General features: G+C 35.4%; 1 protein-coding gene and 1 long non-coding RNA gene across 3 annotated transcripts; both read right to left on the reverse strand.

Annotated features, from left to right (window-relative positions):
• On the reverse strand, positions 1,331-4,737 carry LOC109843677. Of its 2 annotated transcripts, XR_002247759.1 has the most exons (7): positions 4,545-4,737; positions 4,364-4,460; positions 4,042-4,237; positions 3,354-3,492; positions 2,318-2,441; positions 2,104-2,241; positions 1,331-1,810 (listed from the first exon to the last, which is right to left on the reverse strand). It is a non-coding gene; the product is annotated as an uncharacterized LOC109843677 (long non-coding RNA). The 2 variants fall into 2 exon arrangements; XR_002247758.1 differs by having other exon boundaries at positions 4,364-4,725.
• Positions 9,317-11,029, reverse strand: LOC109843676 (jacalin-related lectin 3-like). The gene is made up of 4 exons (XM_020412629.1): positions 10,861-11,029; positions 10,573-10,644; positions 10,275-10,493; positions 9,317-9,926 (listed from the first exon to the last, which is right to left on the reverse strand). Exons 2-4 carry the CDS (start codon positions 10,576-10,578, stop codon positions 9,579-9,581), a joined length of 573 nt encoding a protein of 190 aa, XP_020268218.1. The 5' UTR covers positions 10,579-10,644; positions 10,861-11,029; the 3' UTR covers positions 9,317-9,578.

The raw sequence follows: 11,266 nt of genomic DNA on the forward strand, positions 1-11,266 counted from the left end.
AAGAAGACCCTTGACTTCTATTTATAGGCCTTTGGAGATGTCCTTTTGAATAATAATTTATGTTTAAACGTCCTCTGCAGTTTAGAACTGTTTAAACGCATCCAGGGATAACCTCAAAACAGTTGGAGAGGTTCTGGGACGAAAGAATCATTAAAAATCATCGAAATCCGTGTTTGGGAAGGTTTTGTACTCAATAAGAGTCCTGGTGGCTCGGGACTGTGCGAGTCACCATTTGGTGGCTCGGCCACCATTTGGTGGCTCGGCTACCTGTCGGCCACCATTTGGTGGCTCGGCTACCTGTCGGCCACCATTTGCTGGCTAGGCTACCTGTCGGCCACCATTTGCTGGCTAGGCTACCTGTCGGCCACCATTTGCTATTTTGGTGGCCGATGAGCGTGCGGGCCATGTCATCAATAGTTCATTGATTCGCTAGTCGGTGTCAGATAATCCTCTTTGACTTAGATAATAGCGTTCATCACATTCTCTCCGTCTCGAGCTATGTGTGGATACCTATAGGCATTTTTAGACGCCTACAATCACCACATCAAAAGTTCAGGTTCAAAACTTAGTTTAACTTCGTGCCTGTAGTGATAAAATTGAATAACTATAGGGAAGGTTCAAATCAGAAATATCCTCTCTAAAAGCATGATATGTATACTCTTCTTTATTTTCAGCTACTAGTTAGATTGCACGTGCAATGCACGTGGTAAAATTTTTAATATTAATTTACATTATAATTATATTTATGGAAAGATTTGGTATAAATTTAATGAATGAACACAATATATATGAACATAAGCTAAAAATTAAAAATGTTTGAATAATACATTTATATTTAAGGATCAATTATGCGATAGTAGAGTGGTTGTATCTACAAGGTGATTGATCAATCAAATACAATAACAAGAATATACCTAAAAGTAATGTTTGAAGATGTGGATGTAAATCCAAGCAAAATCTTCTGACTGCACTTTTTGTTTCCCTTTAGATTGATGAATTATAGCGGTCATGAAGTTAACCTTTGGAAATTGACTGATAACAACATGAACTTTCCTGTAGATAAATTTAAATCATAGTTAATTTCTTAATTGTATACTCTACATAAGGTAATACTCTACTTTAACGAAAATCAAATTCTACAGATACCATGACATATTCCAAAAAGCATCATATGGTTTAGTTTAATTTCATCTGAACTTGTACCTGAGGATTCATCCAAAACAAAGTTACACAAACAACATATTTTCAGTTTTTTCTCTTCCCAACTCATGTGAATATATCCAAACCAAAACCATGCTCATTTGCAATGCAATTGAACGATAGGAACCCATTGATCACCTAACCTTGCAATCATGCAATACTCAGTTTGAAATTTTATGAAACACTTAAAACTTCAAAAGGACATAATTATTATATAAAACTATGTCTCATTGACTCCACTCTCTCCAAAACACACATTTACATTCTCGAGTAAGAACTGAGAGGATCTCTAGCAGTGGTTTTTTCATCAGGTACACCCAAAGAAATCTCACGATCAAACCGTCCAGGTCTCCTTAAAGCTTGGTCAAGTGCATCTGGTTTGTTTGTTGCTCCGATAACAAGAACATAATCAAGCTTCTTCTCAGATGTTTTTGGGAATCATCAGAAGACTGAGTGTGATGTGATTCATCCATGCAAGTCATATGTTGTGTTACTATCCGCCGTTCCATCTCCCTTTGCAGGTTTTCTCGCTTGGAAGCAATTGCATCTATCTCATCAATGAATATGATTGATGTGCCAGTAAATTATCTTATAGTTTTTTCAGAAACACCTACAACAATCATGTGCAAACTTAAAATAAATTGTTACTTGATATTAAAATAAATTGATATTAAAATTTATCAATGTCATTTAGTCATGAAGTAATTGTCAGTAATCACTTAGCATTTCCTCTTACAATAGCAAATCAATTAAAATTAGCTAAATCCTAGACTGTTTCAATAGCTCAGAAATTAGATCAGATATCCCATGGAAGAAAATTATTGTGATGCTGAAAACTATGCAAACTGTCACTAACCCTAGCTGTGATATTTGTTAAAAAATTAGTTACAAACTGTCACTAACCGTGGCGAGTATCTTAGCATGAATTGGTCAGAAAGATCGAACAGTTACAGGTTCCCCTTGAGACGTATATAACTCAGCTATACTTTCGATTTGCTCACTTGTGGTTATTTTCTCCAAAGGGTCGTCACTCCTCTCAAACTGTAAAAAGAGGACATTTTCATAACAACGTCAAGGATACCACAATATTTAGATAAATTAATTGAATTTGGCTTACTCTCATCTCCATAGATCCTTTGAGAGTGGTCTTCACCTAATCAAAATTAGAGTTTAGACACATAAGGAAATGGTGATATGGTCTTTCTCCGAAGATGGACATGTGAAACCAACCAGTGCAAAAACTGTAAATTTAAAACACAACATCACTTCTGAAACAATGATACCCCACCAAAAGTAAAAACATTTTACCATCTACTTTTTACATTAGGTAGATCATCCATTTGCTAGAAAGAAGAATTCTTGTTGAGATTTCTTTTCTCACTGAAAAGTTTACAACAATTTGGAAAATATAAATAAATAATATTCCTTTAAAATGATATTATTTAATCACTGTCTTTGCTACATAGGGAGGTGGAAAATGAGAAAAGAATTACTTTCCTGAAAATGCTAAAGCAACATAACTACTAATGAGTAAGTACAGAAGATGAAGATCGGTCAAACCATACAAAACGCGCCTTTCATTCAACTGTTACTGTAAAATTATTTATTTAAAGCATCAGAATTATGTTAACTATAACCATAGCTACATAGACAATGATATCTTGATAAAACGATATGTGTAATGCACGAAAAAATGTTACCTTTGTCCATTGTCGAATAAATGAACTTAACGTGCATAAGTATAATGTGAACTATGTCATACTGAACCACTAAAAACAAAGAGATAAGAGGAACAAAATGACTTACCCAACAACCCAGAAACTATATCCATCAAGATTCCAAGATTGCATTGTTTTTGCAGAAACAAAGAGATAAGAGGAGAAGGTTAATGTTTTTGCAGAACCTATTGAAAAGTTCAAATTCACAGTCCAATTTTATATTCTATCTGACCTGCAGAAATCAAATTGCACATGCCATGCCTGTTCACTTGTTTTTTAGCAGAAATTTGGAGCATATGAATATTACAGAAACAAAGGGCTATTTTTGGCAACTGCCAAAAGAAAACCCAGTTAAGCTATATCTCAAACAGAATTTTAAAATTATATAACTATTGTAATGGGAGGTCCATAGTGATAATTTCAAAATAAGTATACCTGGAATCCCTGGTTGTTTAGGGAACTTTGGTCTGAAAAAGGGAGGGGGGCATATATAAAAAGGAGTTGTCACAGGTTCAATCTCCCATAGTGATACTCTTGTTCTTCTTTCAGTAGTTGTCGATTCATCCCAGCCAACCTAATTAACATGAGGACCATGAGGACTATAAATGGTTCATCACAATGACTATACTTCAGATAATATTGCTTCTGAACTGAACTAAGTCTATAATTAAAGCTGTAAGTTCTTAGAGGGGAAATGTATCAGATATTTATTGAATGTTTTGGCATATCCTTCATCCCAGGTTTGTCGAGCTCTACAGATAAATAGGCACAAATTGAAGCTCCTCCTCAAAAACTCCATTTTCTGATAAAATTATCCTTTTTTTTTCTTTTTTTCTTTTTTTTTCATATTCTGGATGTGATTTATTCATGATTCTATGGTGATAAGGAATAAAAAGGTACTAACGTCATAAATGGACAGCATATTCTGTTTTCCTTTTTCCTTTTTTTCATAATCTGAATGTGGTTTACTCGTGATTCTATGGTGATAAGGAATGAAAAAGTACTAACGTCATAAATGGACAGCCATAACTTATATGCAAGTGTTGGAATATTATACTATGTTTCCATTATAATTCTAAGAACATTGTTTGTACAATGGTAAAAGCCACTATTATATCCATACCTGCAGATTACGCCACTGTGAATTTTTCCACCGAACATGATCCAAATCATTGATGCCAGTGATTGTTCCCATGTATCTACGTACTCCAGACTCCTCGGTCTCAAACATCATCCTGAATCTCATACCGAGAGAGACTTGGGTGTACATTGACTTGTTGTATTTGGCCAAAGGAACAACAAATTCTGATGGGCTTGTTCTATTTAAAAACACAAGTACTTCAATAAGCTGAACTATAGCCAACAGTTTCATTGTGCATAATGCTTTTAAAGAAGGATTAACTGCAAATAGAACCCTTATGCTATCGCCAAATTGAACTTACTACCCTTGTAGTTCTATTGTTGTAGATATCATCTTTCGGTATGAAATCTAGTAGTAGGTACGTAATCTTCATTGATTATTCTTTTAAGAACACTGAGAACCTGGCCATGTCATAAAACAGATACAAATAAATTTGGGCTACTAAAAGAAATAAATTAGAATAACAATTTTGTAAAATTAGCTACCTTCTCTATAGAAAGATATGCGTGTTATGCGTTTCAACATCTGTTACGAAACCACAAAAGAATTATGGACATGCATAATGACAAGAAAGATGACTATTCTATTTGGTATGAATATTTACTTTTCTTGAGATTGAATTCCCCAAAATGCCCTTAAAAACACAAGTGCCAACACAAAATTTTAGTTTAAAGGTATTTTCTTTGTCAGGTTTTTTCATCTTCAAGCATATAGGATGCAGACATGATAAATTGACATTATGGTATTTATAAAAATTGAACATGTGTGAGTAAATTTCGATGCATATCATTGTAAGCGTGTATGTGTTGGGTTCTGGTGCTATTACAGTAAGACATCTGAAACATAGAGACCCAAGTGCTATTATGACTTAATAGTTACTAATGCACAGAAATGGACTGCTAAGTTTCAGAGATCAATGAATTTTAGAACGAATAAGGTGAATACATCTCAGCATTTGCAGCTTTCCTTAATCTTTCAAAACTGAGCAAGTATTTTAAAACAATCCAAATTCGTTTGTAAATTAATTTACAGTTTTATGCAATGTTGTTGAGATCATGCTCATAGTTAAGGCATAATTTCATTGGTACTCTTAGTTAACACTATATAGTTCATACAAAATAATTTACAGGAGATTGGACTGTGCTCATTTCCGGATCACTAATACACATAGAAAAGACTTCATGGATCGAATTTTATCAATATCATAAATTGAGTATCAAACTCATTTATTAATACCGGGGAAATTTTCATTACCTTTAAAATATTTTTAGAAACTAAAATAACACCTATCTTACACAGGTAAGAACAACATCGGCTAGGTGATAATTTAAAATTATGAATGGGCTTTGTAATTATCTAAGCAAGTCAATGTTTGAAAAACATGCATGTAGGAGCAAGCAAAACAATTACAAAGGGCAAAAGAAGATATCTTTTAAGGAAAAGTAAACAAGAACGTTAACTATAATATTAAATAAAACTAAAGTGTCTTATAAATCAAAATTTCCTACATCAATTCATAGCATGCAACTCTTTGCAGTCATTTCCGTGCAAATATGCGTCAGTCCTCTAAGTAAATAAAGTACTTAATAGGCAGAATAATATAAATAAAATGCATAAAGGTAAAACAGAAGGATGCCACTTGTAATATGAATATCACAAAGGTGTTTACAAATGAACTTGACATTAAAAAAATGAACCAAGTTGTGCATATAAGCAGAAAGATAGCTTGAAGTTTTTAAAACTACGTTATGGTACTTTCAGTACAGTTACGATTCACATGTCTTGCTTGTCTCTGTTCACATTGTGAGTTAAAATATGTAAGAAGTAACAGATCAAAGAACCAAAAAAGATCATTTTGAAATTTAAAATAAGTTATAGTCATCATTAATTCATATGTTATTTCTACACTCTACTCAATGGTTTAACATCCCAGGTTGATAAAAAGAGAGAGAGAGAAAAGCCAAAGTTCCACAGGATTCAAGAGGGGTTGTTTAAGTTTTGTTCACTTCACATCAGGCTTAAATATCTTATGTAGTGTGCCCAGTTTATAACTTCTGAAAACAGAAAACCATCTATAATATAGGGTAACTGACCTGAGCTGGCAAAATTTCTATGTAATACATGTAAACATCTATGGTGAATCTGTTGGATTCACACAACTTTGTATTTCTATATTATGTACCAATGGATGCATATATGTATGTATGTTGTTCAGACGCGCACCAAAGATATATGCAATGACAAACAAGTACATGTACATACACAATGTGAGCAACGGTGATAATTCAAACATATCTTGATATAAAAACAAACAGATTTTCTTGATAAATTTTATTGCCAATATCATGCATAATGACAACTGTAAATAAAGTGGATTGAGAGTATGAGTCGGGCAATATTATATCTACATTTTTGGAAAATCTAATTTCTAGGTTTGGTCTTGACTCTGAAAGTTCAGTAAAACATAGACACAACAATATCATTCTGTCTGTAAATACTATCTAACAAACTCAGTCATGTTTCCCCTTTTGTGTCTGCAAATACTATCTAACAAACTCACTCAACTTTCCCCTTTTGTGTCTGCAAATACAATCTAACAAAGTCGTCCACCACTAATTTCCTCAATTTAGCTCAAAATTAAAAAACTAATTCACCAAAATTAACTAAAAGGACATAAACCATAAATTTAAAAAAAAATAACAATTGAATTTTTACATTATCATTAACCATTGAACACTTTTAAGTATTCTTATTTACATGATGTCTTTTTCAGGGAGGTTTGGTAAACCTGAAGAAGTTGCTGGTTTAGTGGAATTTTTGTCCCTCAATCCTACTGCCAGTTACATTACAGGACAGGTAACTTTAGCCTTTGATCAATTAATTTTGATACCTGTTTACATCAGCGTTCTAATTTCAGAGGTTAATTATTGTTTAATTTCACAAAACTGCCCAAAACTTCCTACTAAACCCCAAAACTTTTCCCACCCAAAACCCCAAACCCCCAACGCAAAGTGTTTTGTGGGAGAAGTTCAGAATAAACATAATTCAGAGGGGTTTTGAGGGAAGAGTTCTGTGGGTTTATGGGAATTAAACAAGTGCAAGCGGGTTTTTGTGGAAATTTACACTTAACCATCTACCTCCTTGTTGCCTTCAAAGTTGAAATATTGACATGTTTCTAAATAATCTGCAGGTGTTTACTATTGATGGTGGGATTGTGATGTAGGAGGCATACCAATGGATGCATATATGTATGTATGTTGTTCAGTCGCGCACCAAAGATATATGCAATGACAAACAAGTACATGTACATACACAATGTGAGCAACGGTGATAATTCAAGCATATCTTGATATAAAAAAAGACAGATTTTCTCGATAAATTTTATTGCCAATATCATGCATAATGACAACTGTAAATAAAGTGGATTGAGAGTATGAGTCGGGCAATATTATATCTACATATTTGGAAAATCTAATTTCTAGGTTTGGTCATGACTCTGAAAGTTCAGTAAAACATAGACACAACAATATCATTCTGTCTGCAAATACTATCTAACAAACTCAGTCATGTTTTTCCTTTTGTGTCTGCAAATACTATCTAACAAACTCACTCAACTTTCCCCTTTTGTGTCTGCAAATACAATCTAACAAAGTCGTCCACCACTAATTTCCTCAATTCAGCTCAAAATTAAAAAAACTAATTCACCAAAATTAACTAAAAGGACATAAACCATAAATTAAAAAAAATAACAATTGAATTTTTACCTTTTGAAACTGACACAGGAGCAAGATGAAGACTTGAAGCAAGCCCTAATTCAGACAATCCTTGACCTATTGTTGAATTAGAACAAAATGAGAATGAAGAACAAAAAGGTGAGATGATGAATTGAGCAGAAAGCGTAGGAAAAATTAAGTAATACCTTCTTCAATGAAATTCCTTCCTGATTCTACCCGCTGCAAAAATTCTGACAAATGAGGAGATGATGGCGGAGATGGGTTGATGATTAGGGAAATAATACTCTTCTTTTGAAATTTATGGCTTAAGATCGTGGGACGGCGTAACGTAAGAACCGAGACGAGGGGCTGAGATGAAGGGTAACGGATGAACTGGTGAATTGAATTCATCGATCTCTAAAAGTTGTTGGAGGTAATGGAAGATCAAAGGAGGAGGAGGAGGAGGAGGAATTGAAAGGAGTAAAGTGTATTTTGGGGACCGATGAATTGAAAGGAACGATGAATCGAAAGGAGGAAAATATTTGTAACTGATGAAAGGGTATTTTGGGGAGGCTATTTTGGGATATGTTTGGTAATTAAATTTAGGGTAAGGCTATTTTGGGGAGAGTAAAGTTTTTCATGAACTCCCTCTTTTAAAGGGTAGATAGATGGAATTGTGGGGGTATTGTTGATATAAATGAAAATTGAGGATTTATATGAAAAGATACCATTTATATGGTTGGATTTCATAGATGAAAAATAAAAAGGTGTTTAGTTAGCAGCATGTGAGTTTTAGTACCAGCTTGACTAATTGAATGCATTTTAAATAGTTCAAATTAACATATATGTTATATATGATATAACAAAGGTATTAGAAATGTATACTTGTATTGGTATGCTAGCGAGAGTGGGGGCTCAAGCGAGCGGGTTCGTGAGAGCGACTCATGTGCGGGTCCATGCGCACGGACGACACATGTGGTCCGTGCGTTTGGTCCGACACGTGCTGCATTTAACGAGCTTGAATGTTTCGTAAGTTACAAACATTACAAGGTTTGAATAATATTTATAGCAGACGCTACAAACGTTGTAATAACTGACATTCAAAGCCTTGTCTAATCTCACCTCACCTGAACCCTATATAAATGGCTTCCTTTGTTCATTTGAGAGACACAGAAAATAAAAATAAAATTCTTCTATTGTCTTCCTTTTATAATTTTATAAGCTGCTGGTATTGAAGATTTCGATGAAGTGAAGTTGCAGTCGAAGTGTTCAACAGAAGAGAACGCTTCTTCGAACTGCTGCTGTCTCATCCTCGAAACTATTGCGCGAACCCAACGCAGTCGTAGGTGGGACATAATTTTTTCAAGGCTAGTCATCTATTTAGAGGGCGATTCGGCATTTCTGTAAAGTATTTCAGACTTGAACTTTATTAGTTATGATGTTTTTAACTCTCTGCTCTATTCTTTATTTCTGTGTGGTTTCTTCCGCTTATGTCTGGGTTTGTTTTTAACCTTGTTTTTTCCCAACATTTTGAAGGCTTCGAATTGATGCCTTAAGACTTTTATTTGAAAACTAGATAATGCATTACCATTGATCCATAAAGCCAGTTCCTCCTTGGATTTTACAATCATCCACCACAGTCAAGGGGGAAAAAACTACTTAACCTACTCCCAAGTACATCCCACTACCAAGTAGGCAAATACGTACACACCAAGACCCACGAAATCCAACACAACAAAAAAAAAAGAAAAAGAAAAAATCAGAGGCATAAACTCACTCTACTACAGCTTGTTTTACCTGGGCATTCTAAGTTTTTTCATATTTCACGACGACCTGCGTTGCAGGATCATCGATATATTGTGTTGCAGGGCAGCGAACGTAAACCCCGATCGCATGCAGATGACCCACATTAACTGAACTCGGGCGGATCCCGTGGAACCCAGTAATTTCTGTTACAGTTTGGAAAGAAAAAGGCGTGCCCCTCTCTGTACCAAATGGCCCGTAGGTGTTTCGAGCAGTACTAAACTTGAGCGAGTTGATCACGCGGAGCAGATACTCATCCTCGTCTTCACGGTTGAATATTGCCGCCTCATTATCAAAACAGAAGGGGCCGTAGTGACCGCTGACACAGGTAAGAGGTTCACTGAAATTGATCTGCAAGGTAATTAAACCAAAGAAAATTAAAAAAGAACATGGCTGGCTATAGTAAAACCAACAACTGTAACAGGGTGCAGATTATTATCATTTGAAAAATTCCTAAAGGATCTAAAATATGGGACTAATAGGGGGGACAAGTGAGGTGTCCCCCTCCTATTGGATACTGAGTTGGCCATCATGTCCATCATTTAATTAATGATGACCAACTCATTATCCAATAGGAGGGGGACACCTCACTTATCCCCTACTGGTCCCATATTTTGAGTCCCTGTAACAAAGCTCTTATCATTTTAACTTGATCTTTAATTATAAAATTAAAATACGCCCCTACGGGAAAGGTGGTACCATAGTGAAGTTGTCTTCAGCTCCACCGTGTTTACGGGACATGACGAGGGTCCCGTTCCGTTGATAAGTGGTTTGGATGGAGTGTATGATTTCTCCGTGGTATATATTTATGTGCTTGACTTGGCCTCCCGGACCGTCGTCCCAAGCCGTCGCCCATCGCTGCCTCGGATACCCGGCGGCGGGGCATCTGTCGTGTATCACGCCCTCTTTATCCACAACCTACGCACGTACATCATCTCAAATTAGACCAGGCGAATGAGGAAATGCTTAGGAGAAGATTAATATTACTGTTCCGTACGTTCATTTTCAAGGAGTAGCAATAGATAGGATCGCCTTCAGATCGAAGCAACCTGGCTGGGTTTCCAATCAGCTGAACGCAAGAAACAACTTTAACCCCCGCAAGAACAATAAAATCACAGAAAAAAAATTAAAGAAATATGGCAGAAAACAGTTCGCAGAAAATTAAACTTAGCGATCATTAGCCCACAAGACGATTTCTCAAGTTTAGGACAGGCCGGAGTCGGGACGGAATTAGAAAAAAAAAGTTAAAAAAAATTAAGGCAAAATGAAGGCAAAATGAAGGTACATATTACGGCAAGATCGATCCAAGAGAAAAAAGAAAACATCACAAATCTCAAGGCGAAATTTGCAGTGAGTTGATGATGTAAGGTGAAAGAGACGGTGACTCTAAGAGATCAAAGCAAGCGTAAGGGGAGCGAGCGAGTGAAGTGATCATGAGAGGTTTGAGGGTTCTGGTCGCGATCTTAATAAAGGGAAAGCTGAAATAATGGAAACACCTTTTTTTCTCCCTTTCTTTTTCTTTTTCTTTTTTTTTCCTTTCTTTTTCTAAAGTAATGGATGCACGTACGTCAAAGATGTTTTAGATACAACGTTTCGATTTGGCCCTTTGATAGTCGTCGGGTAAATTGCAAAAGAAATGCCGTACTGTTTCGCTAACATTGCAAAAAAGTGACGTCTATTTTAAAACCGAG

The sequence above is a fragment of the Asparagus officinalis genome, chromosome 5 (genome assembly GCF_001876935.1).
Source record: "Asparagus officinalis chromosome 5, Aspof.V1, whole genome shotgun sequence".
Classification (NCBI taxonomy): Eukaryota; Viridiplantae; Streptophyta; class Magnoliopsida; order Asparagales; family Asparagaceae; genus Asparagus; species Asparagus officinalis.